Source organism: Sus scrofa, chromosome 7, assembly GCF_054392235.1.
Source record: "Sus scrofa isolate SSC_HxYL_T2T_F1_AM1 chromosome 7, Sscrofa_HxYL_maternal_Yorkshire_Landrace_v2.0, whole genome shotgun sequence".
Lineage (NCBI taxonomy): Eukaryota > Metazoa > Chordata > Mammalia > Artiodactyla > Suidae > Sus > Sus scrofa.
In genome coordinates, this window is record NC_139389.1 from 73190536 (window position 1) to 73211046 (window position 20511).

The following is a 20511-nucleotide window of genomic DNA, read 5'->3' on the forward strand; positions in this document are numbered from 1 at the left end:
TCCAAATGCCCATCAGCAGTAGAATGGATGAATTGTGGTACGTTCATGCTACAGAACACTATATAATAATGCAAGTGAGTGAAATACAATTACATGCGACAGTATGAATGAACCTCACACAATACTGAATGAGGCCCGCCACAAAAGAACACATCCTGAATGATTCCATTTACCTAAAGTACAAAACCAGGCAAAACAATCTATACTGTAGAAGACTTGACAGCGGTTACCTTTGCTGGGGCAAGACATGATGGAAATGGGTACAAGGGGGCACCTGGGTTCTGGCAACAAGCATGATGAACAGATTGTGATAAAACTACAATTTGAGGAGTTCCCGTCATGGCACAGTGGAAACAAATCCGACTGGGAACCATGAGGTTGTGGGTTTGATCCCTGGCCTTGCTCAGAGGGTTAAGGATCCAGCATTGCCACGAACTGTGGTGTAGGTTGCAGACACGGCTCGGATCTGGCGTGGCTGTGGCTGCGGCTGTGGCATAGGCTGGTGGCAACAGCTCTGATTCGACCCCTAGCCTGGGAATTTCCGTATGCTGGGGGTGCGGCCCTAAAAGGACAAAAGACAAAAACAAAACAAAACAAAACCAGAAAAAACAAACCTACAATTTGACTTTTGTTCTCCTACTCTTCCTTTAACTTTTCCTGCCTCCAGATGAAAACTCTGGCAGGCCCCTTACTTTTCGGTTCCTCTTAGATAATATGCAGTGCGATGGTCACTTTAAGGTCACACATGCAGTATCAATTCAGAAACAGAATATCCAGTTTGTACCAAGAGATTCCAAAGAGCACAATATCATTTCCACTCCGCTAGCTCAGGACACTTTTAGATTAATGCCTCCAATGCAAAAGGGCAGGACATGGTTGACTTTTCCTCCCTAATCACTTCTGGCTCAATTCCATGCCCCCTCCGCCCCCAATCTTAGCCAAGGTGGCAGATGGGCGGGCAGTGGAGGATAGGTAAGGACGAGAGGCTTAATGCTTTCTAGACCTAGCAGATGTTTAAAGCTGGTGTTTCTGGTGAGCCCGACAGATGGTTAAAGCTGATGCTTCCCTGCTTGGCCACATCCATGGCAGGTGGAAGTTCCCAGACCAGGGATCAAACCTGTGTCACAGCTGTAACCAGAGCAGTAACAGTGTCAGATTCTTAACCCACTGAGCCATGAGGGAACTCCTGAGCCCATCTATGTTTCTATATGTAGGTGGCCACTTGCACTCCTTCTTCCACCCCTGGCCATCCAGAAGTTCCCCTCCAGCCCAAGACAACTCTAAGACAACTTTCTTTCCACCCTCTGGCCCTCAGGAAACCTGTGGTGAGGGGCAATCCCAAGGTGACAGCTCTTTCTGGCTCACTGCCAATGTCTCTCATGGGCCCTGCACCCTCTAGACTGGCAGGCAGAGTCAGGCCCCGTCCCCAGAGGCTTGAGTTTTCTCTAAGTCTGGATTCACCAGACTGCAGGAGATGCTGCAAGTCTTTCTACTGAGGCCACCTTCCTGGGGTCTTGGGGTCAGAGGACACCCAAGGAACTGGGAGCCCAGCAACAGCGCTCTACAAGGACACATTTCTATCTTTTTCCTTCCTCTGACTCCTTTATATCTGGGGCCTGGCTGAGAGGCTGGTTGTGAGGCAGATTCTCCTTTACTCTTCTTGTAAATTCTGCCTATGCAGGGTCTGCCTCACACTCACCTGGGAATCTTGGTATCCAGTATATTTGTGCCCTAATAGAAACTAAGGCAGAAAAAGTCTTATTCTAGTATCCTATTACACCTGTAATGATGTCAGATTGTGCAGAAGATGAAGAGAACTAAAAATCAACCACAATTCTGGCACCCAGAGATACCTATTAACATTTTGGAATCAACAAAATGTTATTTCTTTCTGATACTTTTCTCCAGGTATTTTTTTCCTTCCTTCCCATTTAAAAAATGGGATCATACTAGACATACCACTTAACCCAAGTCAACTACACAAAGTACATTTTAATCATGGTAACATTTAAAATTATATTGATTTCTACCTTCCCTTGCTCTGAATATTTTGTTTTTTGTTGTTTTTGGCCATGCCCGCCACATGCAGAAATTCTCCAGCCAGGGATTGAACCTGTGTCACAGCAGCGACCTGAGCCACTGCAGTGACAATGCCAGATCCTTAACCCACTAGGCCACCAGGGAACTCCAATATTTTGTTATTTCCAATGTTATTATTAGCAGTAACATTATTACTATGAATATCTTCTCGTATAAACTTTTAAAAAAGGATTATTTCCTTGGTAGTTAAGGGTTGAATAACTAGCCTGCAACAGATATTTTGAAGGTAAAATCAGCATAGTTGATGTGCTGAGTGATTAGGTTTCCAAGTCGGAAGGAAGGTGCAGGAAAACAGAAAGCATGACGGAAGGTCACTCTGTTGAGGTGAAGTGAACTGCTTTCAGAGGGGTTGAGTTTGAGGGTCCAGAGGCTACTGAGGTAGAAATGCTCAGCTGCAAATGGGGAACTGGAAGGAAAGCAGGAGCAGAGTTGGCTCTTTCCTCTGAGAAGTCTGGGAAGCACAATTTGTCAGGCTGGAAGTCTGAAGGTATTTGTAGTTATATGGGGGAAGTGAGCCGTGGAAAGGGATTAACTGAGGGAACAAGTTCCCATGTCAGCAAGAAGGGATAGCATAGAGGCAGGTAGAAAAAGTAACCTAGAAAAGAAAAGGGAGAAAGGGGTGAGGCTAGGAAAGTTGTTGGAAAGGGCGAAAACTGCTGAAGAGGTTCACAACAGATGCCTTTTAGTTCCTGCTTAAGTCATCTGCTGAGAGTGAGAGTGGCAAGATTATGACTCAGCACTTAGAATCACCAGTGTTCTATTATTACTTGTAATTAACCTTGGAGCTCATTTGAGGCTACTCAAAATTCTACTCCAAATAGGGCCTGCGGCATTGGCATCACTAGGCACACCAGACCTGAATCAGAATCAGCACTTTAAATTAGATCTCATGTCTGGTAGAGTCTGAGACGCACTGCGGTCGCCACCTTCCCTAATGAACAGAAAAAGACACGGAGGCTGCAGAGACAAGTGATTTTTCAAGTTACGATAGCAAAGATTGGGAGAGCTCCTTCAGGAAGTTAATGGGAATTCATTGAAAGGGGAAACAAAAAGACCTTCAAAGGGGAGTGTAATTTCAGCAGTGTAATCTCATGACTTTCCTAGCAAGACTATGGTGACAGGACAGGAGGAAGCGGCATGGTCTGGGGCCACTCAAAGTTAGGCTTAGAACAGATATGATGGACACCGCAGGAGGTAAAATGCGTGGAAGGAATCTGAAGTGTTACTGAAATGGTTTAAGGGGAGGATGGGAAGAGGAAGAAGGCAAGAGAAGCCAGATGGGGATGGACAAGAGAGGCCTCCAGGTGAGAAAGGGACAGGCCTAAGAACAGGCCTGGGAACTGGGAGTTGGGATGAGGCAAGAAGTGGGGCAGGTTAGGAGGCTGTGGTCAAAATGAAGGGCTTGAAAGTCTGAAATCCTGAAATGGGAGCACTTTTAGGTAGTTTAAAAGATCCAGGTTGGCATCTCACAGGAGGCTGAAAATCATCAGAGCTTAAGTGGTGAAGGAACAATGAGACCAGAATATGGACGGCACTGACATCTCTGGGGATAATGGCAGTGGGAACGGGAAGAAAAAAATCTGAGTTATAAAGTTTGGAGTTCCCATTGTGGCTCAGGTTAAGGACTTGACTAGTATCCATGAGGATGCAGGTTCAATCCCTGGCCTTGCTCAGTGGGTTAAGGACCCAGTGTTGCTGTGAGCTGCGGTGTAGGTTGCAGACTCAGCTCAGATCCTGCATGGCTGTGGCTGTGGCATAGGCTCTGATTTGACCCCTAGCCTGGGAACTTCCATATATTGCAGGTGCGACCCTAGAAAGAAAAAAAATGAAGCACGAACTGTTGAATACTGGTTTCCTCACAGAAACTTCCCTTGGTGTGTCAAAGAACAAAAAGAGCCACAATATTTACCTAAAAAAATAAAATAAAATAAAAAAATGAAAAGCTCTCTGTGTAAAGTAGCAAAACTTCCTCAGACTTTCTCTTCAAAAACTTGGTCTGACGAGAGTTTATTTCTTTAGGAGTTGGAGATCAGAGGGCCTAACTTGGAAAAGACCCATTTCTTCAAGGATTTGAGGACTCCTGCCAGAACAGGACTGCATGCCAAAGGACACAAGCCTTAATTTGAGCCATCAGCTATCATCAGGGTGACAGCTTCCTGGAACACAAATGTCCTTTTGAACACAAGGAAGCCTTGAGGACTAGTTGGTGAGTATACAACTACACGAGTCTATAATTTACAGCAATGCCCTAGCTTAACCTGACTGCCTCATTTTACAAATTTATGATGTTTGGAATACAAGCGGAAGAAGTGGTAGAAGACTATGAGAACAAGAAATTTTTCATTTTCTCTCAGATGGGGAAAAATATATTACAAAAGAGTTTACAGAGAATGAATAACCCTTAAAAATTATATATGTGTGTGAGTGTGTGTGTGATATATATATCAGGAGCATATATGTCTGAAAACTTGATAGCATTAGATTACTCAGCTTTGGAACAAAGGATAGAAAAAAATGAAACTTTGGATTCTAGGACAAGGTCCCTGAAAGGAGGAAGAAAATACAAATTGACTGATTGAGTTAATTTACTTATTTTGGACTGTGCCTGTGGCACAGCTAAGTTCCCGGGACAGGGGTTGAACCTGTGTCATGGCAGTGACCCAAGCTGCTGCAGTGACAATGCCGGGTCTTTAACCTGCTGCTGCAAGGGAACTCCAGGAATGATTTATTTTTAAACAATTACTAATATAGGACAATTGAAGCAATGAATCTGGGTGAGGGACTTACCTTTTGGACGACCTGCCATGATGACTTCCACCAAAGAACCTGTCTCGTTGAGGTGGAGGCCCCATAATATCCTCCCAAACCAGGACGCCACTCTGCCCCAGAGAGCAAAGGAAGGGCAGAACTGTCTGAGAATTCCACCGTCAGGGAATTCAGGACACTGACATTCTCAGTTCTGACGCAGTCATAGAAGGCACAAGAAACCTGTTTTAGTAATGGACGTTCACTATTTTAGATGTGAACTAAACTTGACGTGTAGGAATGTCCTACCAGCTGAGAGTGGCAGGGCAATCTGAACTGGTCTCCTTAAAATGAGTTAATGTCTCTACCATAATAAAAATTGTGATGTCTCAAGTATTTGCTTCTTGGGCTGGATTTTAACTAACGCCAAAGAGATTTATCACTTAACACTAAATCAACTTTCCTCAGAAGCTACCAAAAACCCTTCACATGACAGTTTTATTTACCATAAATTACTATGGTTATTTTAATAACTTAATCCATTAGATAAGAGTGTACTTCTGAGAGTACTGTGGTAGCAAAACAGACTATTTTTAGCTGCTATCAGTGACTAGATAATTGTCTTCCTGTTTATTTCACTTCCCAGTTGAAAGCAAGTTGTGTACGTACAATTTCTGGAAGCATCTAGTCAGATCAGATATTGCCAATAGAGAACAAACTTGGGGAGAAAAGGCTTCGAGGACTCTTGGAACACCATAATACAGACATGCTAAGAGAAAATCAAAGATTATTTCTCAAGATCTACTGCATTTACTTATTGGTGTTTCTGTCTTGCATTTTCCTTCATGCCGCAGGTTTGTATGGCTTCCTCCACGTAGATCTCTGAAAAGAACTTCCTTTGTCTGTATCGTCTACTCAACTTATCGTTGGTTGGGACAAGGCAGGGAAAAGCTGGTCTTCTCTCCTTTCTTCTCCCTCCCAGGTGCCTTTTGCTCATCTCCTTTCTTATCCATATTCTCCTCCTGCCTCCTGTAGGGCTGTAGGCTTTTTAGATGCCTCATTTCCCAACACCCCTCATCCTTCTGTGTAATTCCCACCCAGGGTTGCCAGATGTAGCCAATAAAAATACAGGATGCCCTGTTAAATGTGAATTTCAGGTAGATGGTGAATATTTTTAGTATAAATATATCCTTGTTGGAGTTGCCGCTGCGGCTCAGAGGAAATGAATCTGACTAGGAACCATGAGGACGCAGGTTTGATCCCTGGCCTCGCTCAGCGGGTTAAGGACCCGGCATTGCCAGTGAGCTGCAGTGTAGATTGCAGATATGGCTCAGATCCCATGTTGCAGTGGCTGTGGTGTAGGCTGGCAGCTGCAGCTCTGATTCGACCCCTAGCCTGGGAACCTCCATACGCTGTGGTGCAGCCCTAAAAAGACAAATATATATACATATATCTTGTAATACTTGGGACATATTTGTACTTAAAAAATTGTCATTTATCTGAAATTTGCATTTAATTGGGAGTCCTGTACTTTATCTGGCAACCCTACTCTCTCCTGTAGGTTACAGGAGGCTCCAGCAGCTGCCTTGTCCCACCTACTAAGAACCCTGCTGAAGTCCCAGCCCTGAAGGAACCCAAGACAAAATCCCAGTATTTCATCATGATGGTTTATGTTCCTATGCTCCCAGTCATTCCCACAAGGGTTCCCTTAGAAATTCTGAGCTGCTGAAGTTGATAAGCAAAGTACTATCTAGACTCCATTTAGCTTTGCCCTCGACTAACTTGATAATTTTGACTTTTAGCAAATGAAGACTCACCATGATGGGCCAGAACGCAGGTGCCTAGTAACACATCCTTCCTTCCATTCCTGCTTTAGAACGAAGCTGTCAGGGAGAAGGAAATCTAATGGGGACACATATGCATTTTATAGTATCTTAGGACAGCTTTTTAAAAAGCCAGAAATCTGCTAGTGGACCAGGGAAAGCACTAATTATATTTAAGTACAAATTTGAAGAGAAAACCTCATTTAATATGAAGAACAAGGCAGTTGAGGTGACACAGTCCCAAGGGAGCCCTGAGGGAATGAACTCAGGCTTCTCCTTTGAGATTTCCTCTTTTTTGGGTCTGAGAACAGCAAGAGGAAAAGAGTTTAAATTCAGGGGGAAGCCAGAGGGGAGCACAAAGCACTTTAGAAGTGCTTTTCAGTGGCAGCATCAGTGCCCTTTCAAAGCCTTCATTGTTGATGGCTGGCAGGCTTTAAAGATACTCTCAATCCAGGGCACAGGTTTTTAAATTCATTTTCCTACTGTGACTGGGACCTTGAATCAGACAGGTAGCTTTTGTTTCCCTCGGGTGACCTGAATACAAGAGGCAGCCCAAGTGTTGGGTACCAGCTGCCTTCAAGCATAGAATCGAGTGCTCCCCTGCGTCCCATGTCACTGCAGTTGCCTCTGAGCAGCCCTAGAATCCCCCTTTTCCTGGTCAAATGACAGATGCACCTCAGTTCACCTCAAGTAGAAATTAGGGTTTTGTTTTGCAATGGTATTAAAGAGCTCAAGAATCATGTGATTTCCCTACCACAATTTTCTACCCTGAAGAGCCACTGTGGAAACCTGGGCCCTTACAGAGGTCGTCCTCCCTTGTCCCCTCCCTCTCACTCCCCGCCACTTTCTCTTATGTGGCTGACAAAGTTTCTAAATCTGCACACCGGATGCTCTACCATTCAGTCTGTCTGAGTTTTTATGAGCTACTCTCTGGCCTAAATCACAGTGTAAAGTGGAAGAAAGACTACTGGGCTGACACATCAGCAGACTGGGTGACGGCAGCAGCGTCTCCCCTAACTAGCTGTGGGACCCAGGGGAGCATTTCATCTTCCCGGGTCTGTGCCTCCTCTATAAAATGCTACTGTTGGGCTTTATGTTCTTCAAGGTTGCTCGAAGTCCTGATTCTTTTTTTAATCTTCCCACATCTCAATGAGCAACTTGGGAGGAATCTGCATTAAGCTTTTAGACAAGCTCATTTAGCAAGTGCATTTTTTCTAATTTTCTTAAAACTAGGATAGTTCCTTAAAAAATAATTTACCTCTAAAAATAATAATAATTTACCTCGCGGAAGGCATAGTTGTAAGTATGTAGTTCACGACATTCAGAAAATAAGCAGTGTGGATTTACAAGAGCTTTCTGATTCTCAGCATCTTTTGATGGTCTCAATTTATCAGACACTTGTCTGGAGAGCTCCCTCCTCGAGGTGGGCAGCTGTACTAAATCCAGGAACAGGGACTGAGATGAAACATCTCCCCCGTCCTCCTCAGTTTTTCCTGGATTGTCTCTCTGTGCATAGCACACGCCTACTTATATCCATGTATATGGTTTTATGTAAATGAGGTCATTATTCTCTCCATATAAATAACTATCTTTTTATGCATTTTATCTTTTTATGCTTTTTTGAGTTACATTGTTGTAAATGCATCAATTTTAAGTGTTTAGTGTGATGAACTCTGACTAATAAGCACCTATGTTAGCACCACCCAGAACTTTCCATCTCCCCCACAAAGTTCTCTGTTCTCTTTCCTTAGGCAACTACTATTCTGATTTTTATCACCACAGATTGGTTTCTGCCTTTTTTTGAATATTAAATCATATACTATGTATGAATAAGGAAAGACCTGTCATAATGTGTTGCAGACATGAATACTTCAGCTAAAATCAAGATATGAGCTACCTAGTAAGGGAGTGAAACAGGGGCAACTCTTAAAACTTAATCACTTTGGTAAACTACATCAAACTTGATTAAATGAAAACAAAAATCCATATACTTTAGAAAGCCCTCATACCAAGTGATGGAATTAGTAGTGTTCACAGAATGTTGAATCAATTTGGAAAAGGTGTTACAAAAGGAAGAAGAAGCAATCACAGAGAAGGAACTGCTCCCTTTCCTCTGACCCAAATCATTGGGTGATAAAACTTGCTAGTAAGCCTTTGACATCTTGGCCAGTTTATAATAAGAGGACCATAAGTGATTCAGGGTGGGTAGGAGATAACATACAGAGGATGAGATGATGCCAGAAATGGAGAAGGTGTTTAGAAACAATCCAGAGCCCAAGGCCAGATGGCCTGGGTCTGCTACCTGAAGGTGAGGTCAGGACTAGCAAAATGGATGCCAGAAGCCCCTGCTGCTCAAGTAGGTAGAACAGACGGCCCAATAGGAGAAAGGTAGGCATCACTCTGCGCCGAGTTCCCCAACTCTGGATGAGCTTCAAATGTTGGGGGAAAAATGCAACTGGTTAAGAAAACATACTATATCTCATTTAATTAAAAATTTACTTGTTGATATACACACCAACTGGACCAAGCAGGACAAACTGGGTCAGACAGGACAGAAACAACGCTCTAAAGAAGCATCAGGAGTTCCCGTCGTGGCGCAGTGGTTAACGAATCCGACTAGGAACCATGAGGTTGCGGGTTCGGTCCCTGCACTTGCTCAGTGGGTTAACGATCCGGCGTTGCCGTGAGCTGTGGTGTAGGTTGCAGACGCGGCTCGGATCCCGTGTTGCTGTGGCTCTGGCGTAGGCCGGTGGCTACAGCTCCGATTCAGCCCCTAGCCTGGGAACCTCCATATGCCGTGGGAGCGGCCCAAGAAATAGCAACAACAACAACAACCAAAAAAAAAAGACAAAAGACAAAAAAAATAAAAATAAAAAAAATAAAGAAGCATCAACTTAAGAGCTCTGAGGCCAACCAGGAGATACAAGTTTAGCACAACGGTAAGTCTCTATGTCTTCCGGTGAAGGCAAAGCCATTTGGTTGGCACCTCGTAGGAGTATCTTTCCACCAGGTCTTCATCATAAGGTATGTGCCATGAGTCTCCGGTTGTCTGCACCACGGTGTCATAGCTCAGAATATGCTGTTGAAGTAAAAAGGGAACCACATGTTGAAAACAACACTAGAGGAATACTGGCCATTTCCTTTTCTTTTCTGGTAACAGTTTGCTTCAGAGATGTATTCCCTGTTTTACTTAACAGTGGATTTTTGAAGAGCAGCTAGCTCTGGGACGATGAATTCTACTGTAGGAGTGCCTTTGGGGGCAGGCTTCATTTTTGAGATTAAGGACTCTCTATAGGAAACACACACACACACACACACACACACACCCCTGTACACACAAACACATTCCTTTTGTTGCCCTTATTGGTTTTCTATGTGTCAGGAAAATTTCAAATACACAAAAACAGAGAAATGAACTGTTTAAATAAAACCACATACATGGACATAAGCTGGTGTGTATTATGTACAATGAACTCCCATGTACCCATCATCCAGCTTCAACCATTATCAACTATCAATTCATGGCTAATCTTATTTCATCCATTCATCCATATGCCTCCTCCTCACCCCCCCCATGGATTATTTTGAAGTAAATCTCAGATGTTATATCATTTCTTCTGTAATTCAGTATGTAACTCTGAAAGGATTTGTTTCGTAAATAAAAGAGCAATATCATTATTATACTTAAGAATCAATAATTCCTTATCATCAAATTTGTGTTTCATTTTCCCAATTATGATATGTGTGTAACTATATTTTATAGTTTATTTGTTTGAACAGGAATTGAAATAAGGTTATTGCATTGTGACTGGCTGAATTCCCTCTCAATTTCTCCTTTAATCTAGATTGTCCCTTTCCATCTCTATTTTTCTTGCTATTTTTCGTTGTTGAGGAAACCAGGTCAGTTGTCTTGTATTGTTTCCCACAGTTGATTTTGCTGTGTCTTTGCTATCATTTGACACCATATTTCATTCTGTATATTTTTTGACCCCTGGACCATATTTACCACTAGCGTGTTTTTCTGTAGTAACTCGCCTTTCGATTTTCTCCCTTTGCTTTCACACAAGAGGCATCCTTGTACTTACAGGTATTTAAACTAGAATCAAAAAAGAACTCAAACTAGAATCAAAAAAGAACTCAACTGAGACTATACCACAGAAGTGGACTAAACAGGAAAAAGGAGTTATTTTGCAGAAGTAGAAGCATGATGAACCACAAGGGATAAGGAATTCTGAGGTCTTAACAATAAACAGGAAAATAAAAAACACGCATGAGGATTTGTAATTGATGACATATTGAAGTCGCAACTGATGATATTCCAGGTGTTTTCACTAGTCAGTTAACGTGGGGCTGGCCTAGGAAAACTCCCGCTCTGGCAGACTGTGTTTCTAGGACCTGGCTAATTCCAAATACCAAATTAAGGCAGAAAAACAAAGCATCAAGGACTAGTCGCAACATTCTTTGATTATGACACCTTCTCACTATATACTTGATGTTGTTGACATTATGTAGAGAAGAGATAACATACCTGAAAAGTTATTCTGGATCCTGGATGCCTACTGATGATTGCCAGCTGATGTCCCTGCTGCCACTTAAAGAACAGGCGTTGGGTCTTGGCATCAGGCAGACAGGCCTTGTGGTCGCGCATCAGATCTTTTGTGATAAACTTGCAGTGGTTCCCCGAGTGCAGCGTGGCATACAGAAGGAAAGGATCGTCCTCTGAGCTGAGCCAGATGTGGGAAAGGACACAATCAGCAGACGCCCCAAGAGGCAGAGAATGGCAGTCTTCACCATGCTGTTCACTTTTTAGTCTGCTTTCCTTAGAAGGGCTCTGCGTTCTGAACTGACATGATCTCAGTGATACTATGTACCACCTGCAAGTCCTCAGCTGGGAGACAACACTGTCTAGAGCAGAGATGGAAAGCCAAGGGGAAGGGACTGCTAAAGGCCTGGGATTCTTAGCAGCCCCACCGGCCTCTTCCACCAGAACGGAGAATTTTAACGGTAATTCTCTCTTCATATTCAAAAGCTGGTTTTCTGTGTTCCCAGGGCATTTTTCCTATCATCCACCAAAGAGTATATCTTTTCCCTGCCTTTGCTCACTCAATTTCAAGAAACATTCACACGGTGTTTCCGCTGTGGTGCAACGGGATTGGCAGCATTTCTCTAGCACCAGGACACAGGTTTGATCCCCAGCTCTGCACAATGCATCCCTGGCCCAGGAACTCCATATGCCACACGGTGGCCAAGAAAAAATAAGAACCTCAAACAGAAACTGGTATCTCCAAGCAGCTTCTGGGTAGTCACCGATCAGCACCTGAAGGCATCTCCAGCTTAAGAAGAGCCAGGAGCTCAAAGTCTCCAATGGACCCTCGTCACGAGCACTTACTACTTGAATACATGAGCTGTAAAAACAGCGGTGGCTACCTTGGCTCAGGAGATTTGGATGGCAACATGGGAACTGCCTTATGCCTTTACCCAAATGATGCAAAATAGACCCTTTAAAATTTACCTCATACTGAAGTATTTCAAGTGAAATGATAAAATGATTGGAATCTGTCTTTCCTCCAAGAAAAAGAGAGAGAAAAATAAAAGAAGAATAAATGCGAGGGTAATATGGAAGAAGATTAACAAATGCTGTGACTGTTGGAGCTGGCTGATTCCCAATCACGTGGAGATTCACTATACTCTTCTCTCTGGTGTGTGTTTGAACCAATTTCTTTGGCACATTAGTGGAAGATAGAGTTAATGTTAAAAATTTAAATCCAAAGCTACAGAAGGTCTCCCGAATCAATCTTTGTAACTGGGTTTGGAACTTAAGCGTATGCAACAAATGCAGACCTCAAACCAAGCATGAGACCAATTTCCAACAGGCTTCTTGATCATAACATTGCATCTATCCAGTCCTTCCACCTAAGAAAAATAGTTGTGATGGTGACAGCAACTAACATACATGCTTTTCATGTACTTGGTGCTGTACAAGAGTTTTACATGAGTTAACTCATTTACAGGTATTTTCTCATTTAATCTTCCCAACATTCCCATGAGGTTTTGTTGTTGTTGTTTTGTTTTTGTTTTTGTCTTTTTAGAGCCATACACATGGCATATGGAGGTCCCCAGGCTAGGGGTTGAATCGGAGCTGTAGCCACTGGCCTACACCACAGCCACAGCAACGCCAGATCCGAGCTGTGTCTGCGACCTACACCATAGCTCACAGCCAACACCAGATTCTTTGACCCACTGAGCAGGGCCAGGGATCGAACATACTAGTCAGGTTTGTTAATACTGAGCCACAAGGGGAACTCCCCTCATGAGGGTTATATGCGAAGAGAAAAAGACAGAGAAGGGAAACACTTCTCCAGAAAGGAAGAGGCGGGTAGATTCTGATCTGAACCCGGGTAGATTCATTCCCAAGCCCGCGCTCCTCATGTCTACCCAGTGTTGTCTAAGGTGACTGCATGAAGAGCTTTATTTCTGGCATACACTTGGAAAGATGGAAGTACCCCCTCCTACGAATAAATAAAAAGACAGCTAAACAAAAATGAGATTTGGTTTGGGATCTGAATGAGGGGTTAGCTTCCAGCTTTAGGCACTGAGCGTTATTTGAGCTTTTTAAGATGAAATGACTTGGGGAATACTGACCAATCCTAACGTTATCACATTCCACCTAATGAAATCTAGACTCAGGGCTCGAACGCACTCATTATCTGTGCAAAGTCGTAAATGCACCTTTGTCGGCATAGACAGTAGGAAAAGCGAAGTGCATGCTCAGAGTTCACATGCGCTGTTGAGGAGCTATGCTCCTCCTGGTTAGCTGCTTTCTCCATACTCCCTGGACACCATGTCTATTCTGTTACTGACCACGTGCCTTTGGCTTCCTGGGAAGCTGTAGCTCATGGCAACATCCCCTCTATACTTCAAGTCCAGGCCCCTGCTTGCCTGCCAGAGCCCACGCGGTCCTCTGCAACGTGGTCCTGCCTTCTCTCCAACCTCAGAACCGACTACCTTCCCTCTTGCTGCCCTTGCCCATCTCCACTGGCCTGCCTGCTTTCCTTAGTCCTGTCTCAGGATCATTTGAACCCTTGCTGGTCCTCAGCCTGGTAGCTTCTCCCCCTTTCTCAAATGACTCACTCCTTCCATTCAGATATGCCCCTTCCCGAAGCCCTTTCCCGACCTCTTCATCTACTTCCCTCTGACCTACCCCCTTCCCCGTCCTCTTCCAGCTCCTTGTTCAGCTTCACTGTCTTCAAAGCTGTGAGCACTGCCTGAATTATATTACCTGCTTATTTGTTTACCTGTTTATTGTTAAATCCCAAGAGGGCAAGGACTTGGTCTTGATCACTGCCACTTCTCCAAGAACATAGAAGGTGCTCATATTTGTAAACTATTTGTTAAATGATCTATTTAGGAATTTATGACATGTATTCTGTGTACTCATCTCATTTTGGACTTTATCACATTTACCCTTTAACCTGATTTCCTCAACTATTTATCTCGATGTAAAAAGCTATTTTTGTAAGCTGCCTCAAATCTTTTTTTTTTTTTTTTTAAACGGCCGCACCTGCAACATATATGGAAGTTCATGGGCTAGGGGTCAAATTGGAGCCTACACCACAGCTACAGCAACACTGTATCCCAAGCCACATCTGTGACCTATACTGCAGCTTGCTTGTGGGAATGCTGGATCCTTAACCAACTGGGCAAGGCTTCACAGAGGCAACGTCAAGTCCTTAACCTGCTGAGCCACAACGGGAATTGGCCCCCTCCTTTTTTTGAATGAGGCTGAGTAAACAGACATATACATGCACTTCAAAAATGGCAAACATATAACTAACAAGCAGATGACTGGAGCCTAGTATAATTCACTTAATAACTTCAATACCTACATGTTGTCTGCAAAGAAATAGCTGGCTTGCTTTTGCACCTTTTCCATATCATCCTTTCTCCACCGGGAATTCTGCATCAGCATGTGCTTGCGGCCCAGGACCAGCACTTTAAGATTCTGCTTGGCTAGTTGAGAGACCACATCCAACAGCTGAAAAACACAAAGCCCGTCCCCAAGAGGGTCAAGGGAAGAATCTTTTTTTTTTTTTTTTTTTTTTTTTGTCTTTTTGCTATTTCTTGGGCTGCTCCTGCGGCATATGGAGATTCCCAGGCTAGGGGTCGAATCGGATCTGTAGCCACCGGCCTACGCCAGAGCCACATCAATGCGGGATTCGAGCCGCGTCTGCAACCTACACCACAGCTCACGGCAACGCCAGATCATTAACCCACTGAGCAAGGGCAGGGACCGAACCTGCAACCTCATGGTTCCTAGTCGGATTCGTTAACCACTGCGCCATGACAGGAACTCCCAAGGGAAGAATCTTAAGTAAGGGGATGGATTCTTCCAGATGACAAGATGGTAATCTCAATGGTGAAATGCTCTTTTCTGATAAGAGGTAAGAAAACATTCCCTAAAATAATTGCTTTTTATTTACCAGTCTTTTTATTCTGTGCATTTTAAAATAATCCTACAAGCTATTATTTTAAAAGTTAGGTTAGTAATCTAAAGCAAACATCTTCACTAAGAAAATTTCGTTCATGGATTCAAACACCTCAAAAGACACTGAGGGTATGTCTCCTTCAGAATGCACTTACAGCATTCCATTTATTTATTTATTTACTTTCCCACTGTACAGCATGGGGACCAAATTACACATACATGTATACATAATTTTTCCTCCCACTGTCGTGTTGCGATGTTACGTATCTAGACATAGTTCCCAGTGCTACACAGCAGGATCTCATTGTAAATCCATTCCAAGGGCAATAGTTTGCATCTCTTAACCCCAAGCTCCCGATCCCTCCCACTCCCTCCCCCTCCCCCAGGGCAACCACAAGTCTCTTCTCCAAGTCCATGATTTTCTTTTCTGTGAAAAGGTTCATTTGTGCCATATATTAGATTCCCAATATAAGTGATATCATATGGTATTTGTCTTTCTCTTTCTGACTTATTTCACTCAGTATGAGAGTCTCTAGTTCCATCCATGTTGTGGCAAATGGCATTATGTTGTTCTTTTTTATGGCTGAATAGTATTCCGTTGTGTATATATACCACATCTTCCTAACCCAATTTATCTGTTGATGGACATTTGGGTTGTTTCCATGTCTTGGCTATTGTGAATAGAGCTGCAATGAACATGCGGGTACATATGTCTTTTTTAAGGAAAGTTTTGTCCGGATATATGCCCAGGAGTGGGATTGCTGGATTATATGGTAGTTCTAAGTATAGATTTCTAAGGTACCTCCATACTGTTCTCCATAGTTGTTGTACCAGCTTACATTCCCACCAACAGTGCACACCCTCTCTAGCACTTGTTATTTGTGGACTTATTAATGATGGCCATTCCAACATTCCTTTCTTAAAGCTATGCTGAGATTATAGATTATTTTCAATGAACCCAGATACAAAAATGGCAAGTGGATTCATCAAGAGGAATGACAATTACTTTTTTAAAAACTTCTATATGAATTCTCACAAAGTTAATATAAAGATACAAAAACAATTTGGAGTTCCTGTTGTGGCTCAGCAGTAACGAATCTGACTAGTCCATGAAGGTGCCAGTCTGATCCCCGGCCTTGCTCAGTGGGTTAAGGATCCGGTATTGCCATGAGCTGTGGTGTAGGCCACAGACTTAGCTTGGAGCTGGAATTTCTGTGGCTGCAGTGTAGGCTGGCAGCTGCAGCTCCAATTTGATCCCTGGCCTGGAAATCTCCATATGCCGAGGGTGTGGCCCTAAAGAAACAAAAAAAAAAAGGACACACAAAAAATTCAAACAAAAGCAGTTTTCGATACTGAGTCCACATATCTGGGAAGATATGGCTTAAAGAAAAATACAACTGGGTCTTCATATCTATACCTTAGTTTAGATAAATGGCCTTAAGTTTACTAATATTGAGTTAAAGATGGGGGCCCAAGGAAGAGCAGAAAAAGCTTAGCTCAAACTACTCCAGGGCACCATCTTGTGGCTGAGAGGTCTCTATTAGTAGCAGTTCTCTGAAAAGGATGCAAACAAAGGAGATTAGAGGAAAGACACAGGAAAGAAAAGATGAGTTTGTGGAATAAAGGCACTTGCCTGAAACTCTGTGACAGTCTAGCTATGAGCCCACTTCCTCTGTGGTAAATTCCAAGACTGGATCCAGTGGGCTGGGTCAGAGTCATAGCTATACTCAGAATAGTAAAGAAAAAGAAAATTCACCTTAATTCTCTGTTAGATCAAAAATAAAACTAGGGGAGTTCCCTTCATGGCTCAGCGGTTAACGAAACCGACTAGGATTCATGAGGATACAGGTTCGACCCCTGGCCTTCCTCAGTGGGCTAAGGATCCAGCGTTGCTGTGGCTGTGACATAGGCCAGCAGCTATAGCTCTGATTCGACCCCTAGCCTGGGAACTTCCATATGCCACAGATGTAGCCCTAAAAAGCAAAAAAAAAAAAAAAAAAAAAAAAAAATTATAGGAGTCCCCATCGTGGAGCAATGGAAATGAATCCGACTAGGAACCATGAGGTTGCAGGTTTGATCCCTGGCCTTGCTCAGTGGGTTAAAGATCTGGCGTTGCCGTGAGCTGTGGTGTAGGTCGCAGATGCGGCTTGGATCCTGCATTGCTGTGGCTGTGGTGTAGGCCGGCGGCTACAACTCCAATTAGATCCCTAGCCTGGGAACCTCCATATGCCGTGGGGGCAGCCCTAAAAAGACAAAAAATAAAACTAAAAAAAAAAATAAAAAATAAAAAAACTGGGAGGAGTTCTCGCTGTAGCACAACAGGATCAGTGGTATCTCTGAAGCGTTGGGATGCAGGTTCAATCCCTGGCCTGGCACAATGGGTTAAGGATCCAGCATTGCTGCAGCTGTGGAGGAGGTAGCAACTGTGGCTTGGATATAATCCCTGGTCCAGGAACTCCATATGCCATGGGGTGGCCAGAAAAGAAAAAAAAAGGCAAGAGAAGAAAAAGCTATCACAAGGAGAAAAGGGCAGCAATCATTGTGATAAAGCGAAAATCGGGAGAGTAGAGTGTTCCAGAAGCCAAGTGAGAACACTGGTACAATTTTAAAAAACAAAAAAATAAAACAAAATTGGGAGAAATCTCCACTTCTCAGAAGATGGAGTGGATGTAATTTTCCCTATCTCTCCTACTGTGTACAACTAAAAAGCGGAGATATTATATACAAACAAACATAAGACTGTGAAAAGTAGATTAAAAAGGTAGACTGGGAGTTCCTGTCATGGTGCAGCAGAAATGAATCTGACCAGGAACGATGAGGTTGCGGATTCAATCCCTGACCTTGCTCAGTGGATTAAGGATCCAGTGTTGCCGTAAGCTGTTGTGTAGGTCATAGACACGGCCTAGATCTGGCTGATTAGACACCTAGCCTGGGAACCTCCATACGCCAAGGGTTTGGGCCCTAAAAAGACAAATAAAAATAAAAATTAAAAATTTAAAAAAAAAAAGGCAGGCTGGTTATGGACTTTAGGACACAAGGAATGACATGTTGGTAAGTTCCTTGGATTTTTCTTTTGGCCTCATATATTCTATGCTTGGATCTCAAGAAGCCAACAACTTGGAAATATCAATGAATGCAGACAAAAAGGACCAACAAAGGCTGTTTTCTCTAGCCAAAGGACCAGGACACAGTCTAGCAAGAGAGAAAACTTGTGAAAATGGCAACACCAGCAGACTGTGATGTTCTCTATGTGTGTATGTGTATATATGTAATAGAAGAACAACCTCTGAAAATGCTGTGAGGAGATACACTCAAAGACACTATGATTAACAAAACACCCATTACAGATACATAAAAATGGAATTCCAAAAAAGTTCAAGTCAGAGTTCCCATCGTGGCTCAGCAGAAACGAGTTCAACTAGGAACCATGAGGTTGCAGGTTTGATCCCCGGCCTCATTCAAGGGGTTAAGGATCCGGCGTTGCCGTGAGCTGTGGTGTAGGTCACAAAACAACTCGGATCTGGCGTTGCTGTGGCTGTGGTGTAGGCTGGCAGCTGTAGCTCTGATTGGACCCTTAGACTGGGAACCTCCACATGCTGCAGGTGCGGCCCTCAAAAGACAAAAAGTAAATAAATAAATAAATAAATAAGTTCAAGTAGCCCACAGGAATGCAGGAAAAATAAAAGAGAAAAAAACAGAGATAATAGAAAACAAACGAACAAACAAAAGGCAGGCACAAACCCTAACATTTCAATAATAACATAAACTATAAAGGGTTCTAATACATCAATTAAAACATAGAGATTGGGAGAGTGGATTAAAAAACAGGATCCAAGTATATGTTACCTAAAAGAAAATCACTTCAAATATAATAATATGGGTTATGGAAAGCAAAAGGATGGAAAAATTATATTATGCAAATATTCATACAAGGAAAGTCAGTGACTACATTAAGTGAAGAAGACCTCAGAGCAAAAACAAACAAACTCAGAGACACATAAGAACAACGTGTAATAATGATAAAATGGTCATTCCACCAAGAAGACATGGACATCCTAGATGTGTGTGAACCAAATAACAGAGCTGTAAAATATGTGAAGCAAAAGCTCGCACAACTAAAAGGAGAAACGGACAAACCTACATTTAGAGCAGGAGACTTCAACACTCCTCTGTCAATAACTGAGAAAACTAGGAGCAGCGGAAATAAATCTGACTAAGAACTGTGAGGTTAAGGGTTCGATCCCTGGCCTCGCTCAGTGGGTTAAGGATCTGGCGTTGCCATGAGCTGTGTGTACGTGGCTCGGATCTGGTGTTGCTGTGGCTGTGGTGTAGGCCAGCAGTTGTAACTCCGATTGGACTCCTAGCCTGGGAACCTCCGTATGCCACGGGTACGGGCCTGAAAAGACAAAAAGACAAAAAGACCAAAAAAAAAAAAAAAAAAAAACCCAAACAAACCCTGAGAGAACTAGACAGAAAATCAGCAAGTACGTAGAAGAACTCAACAACACATCATTGTTCATGGACTGGAAGACTCGAGACAGTAAAGGTGTCAGTTCTCTCCAATTGATATATGGATTTAATGCAATTCCTAGCAAAATCCCAGCAAGATTTTTATGTAGTTATAGGCAAGATTATTCTAAACAGACATGGAGAAGCAAAGGAGTAAGAGTAGCTAAACTCATTTTGAAAAAGAAGAATCAAGTGGAAAAAATTAGGCTACTTCATTTTAAGTCTTATTACATAGCTACGGTTAATCTAAATGTGTGATATTGATGGAGAAATAGACATATAGATTTAATAGAGCAGCGTGAATGAGCCAGGAATAGATTCACACAAATATGCCAAGGAAACAAATGTTGCTAGAGCAATTGGACACCCATAAGTGGGGGTGGGGCAGGAAGGAAGTGTGGTTCTAAGTATAGTGTGGCTATAAGAGGACAACATGAAGCATCCTGTGCCATGGAAATGCTCTCTTGACTGCATCAATATCAAAATCCTGGCTGTGATATTATAGTTTGGTAAGATTAACTATTGGAGGAAATTTCTTAAAAGATACATGGAATCTTTTTGTATTATTTCTTTATCTGCATGGAAATCTATGAATATCTCAAAATAAGAATTAAAAAGCCAAACAAACAAACCATACCAAATCTTAAAACCAAAACCAAACTGAGCTTCACAGGAAGGCTGAAGAAGTGTGTGACAGAATATACACATATCCATGTGTACAGAATGGTCAATACCCTATCAAAGGCAATCCTCCCTTTGAGACTCCTAACAGGGATTAGGTTTATATGGGAGCTATGTGAGCCTTCCCTGAGCTTGGGGCAGTTCCAGACCAGAGAAGCCAAGATCCAC

General features: G+C 42.9%; 1 protein-coding gene and 1 long non-coding RNA gene across 4 annotated transcripts in view; one reads left to right on the forward strand and one right to left on the reverse strand.

Moving 5' to 3' along the window:
• Positions 1-2848: 2848 nt before the first annotated feature.
• LOC102166186 (uncharacterized) lies at positions 2849-8270 on the forward strand. Its single transcript, XR_014810717.1, has 3 exons — positions 2849-3404; positions 4120-4306; positions 5492-8270. It is a non-coding gene; the product is annotated as an uncharacterized LOC102166186 (long non-coding RNA).
• Positions 8271-8702: 432 nt separating this feature from the next.
• PRORP (protein only RNase P catalytic subunit) overlaps positions 8703-20511 on the reverse strand; it is a 143176-nt gene continuing 131367 nt past the window's right edge. For 2 of the 3 annotated variants that reach the window (XM_021099168.2, XM_084969029.1), the window contains exons 6-9: positions 14555-14703; positions 11197-11392; positions 9655-9747; positions 8703-9097 (exon numbers count right to left, since the gene is read on the reverse strand). In XM_021099168.2, coding sequence (XP_020954827.2) covers positions 8840-9097; positions 9655-9747; positions 11197-11392; positions 14555-14703 — 696 coding nt within the window. In that variant the 3' untranslated portion in view covers positions 8703-8839. Of the gene's footprint in view, positions 9098-9127; positions 9748-11196; positions 11393-14554; positions 14704-20511 lie in introns of those variants that run through there. The other variant, XM_084969030.1, reaches the window with a different exon arrangement.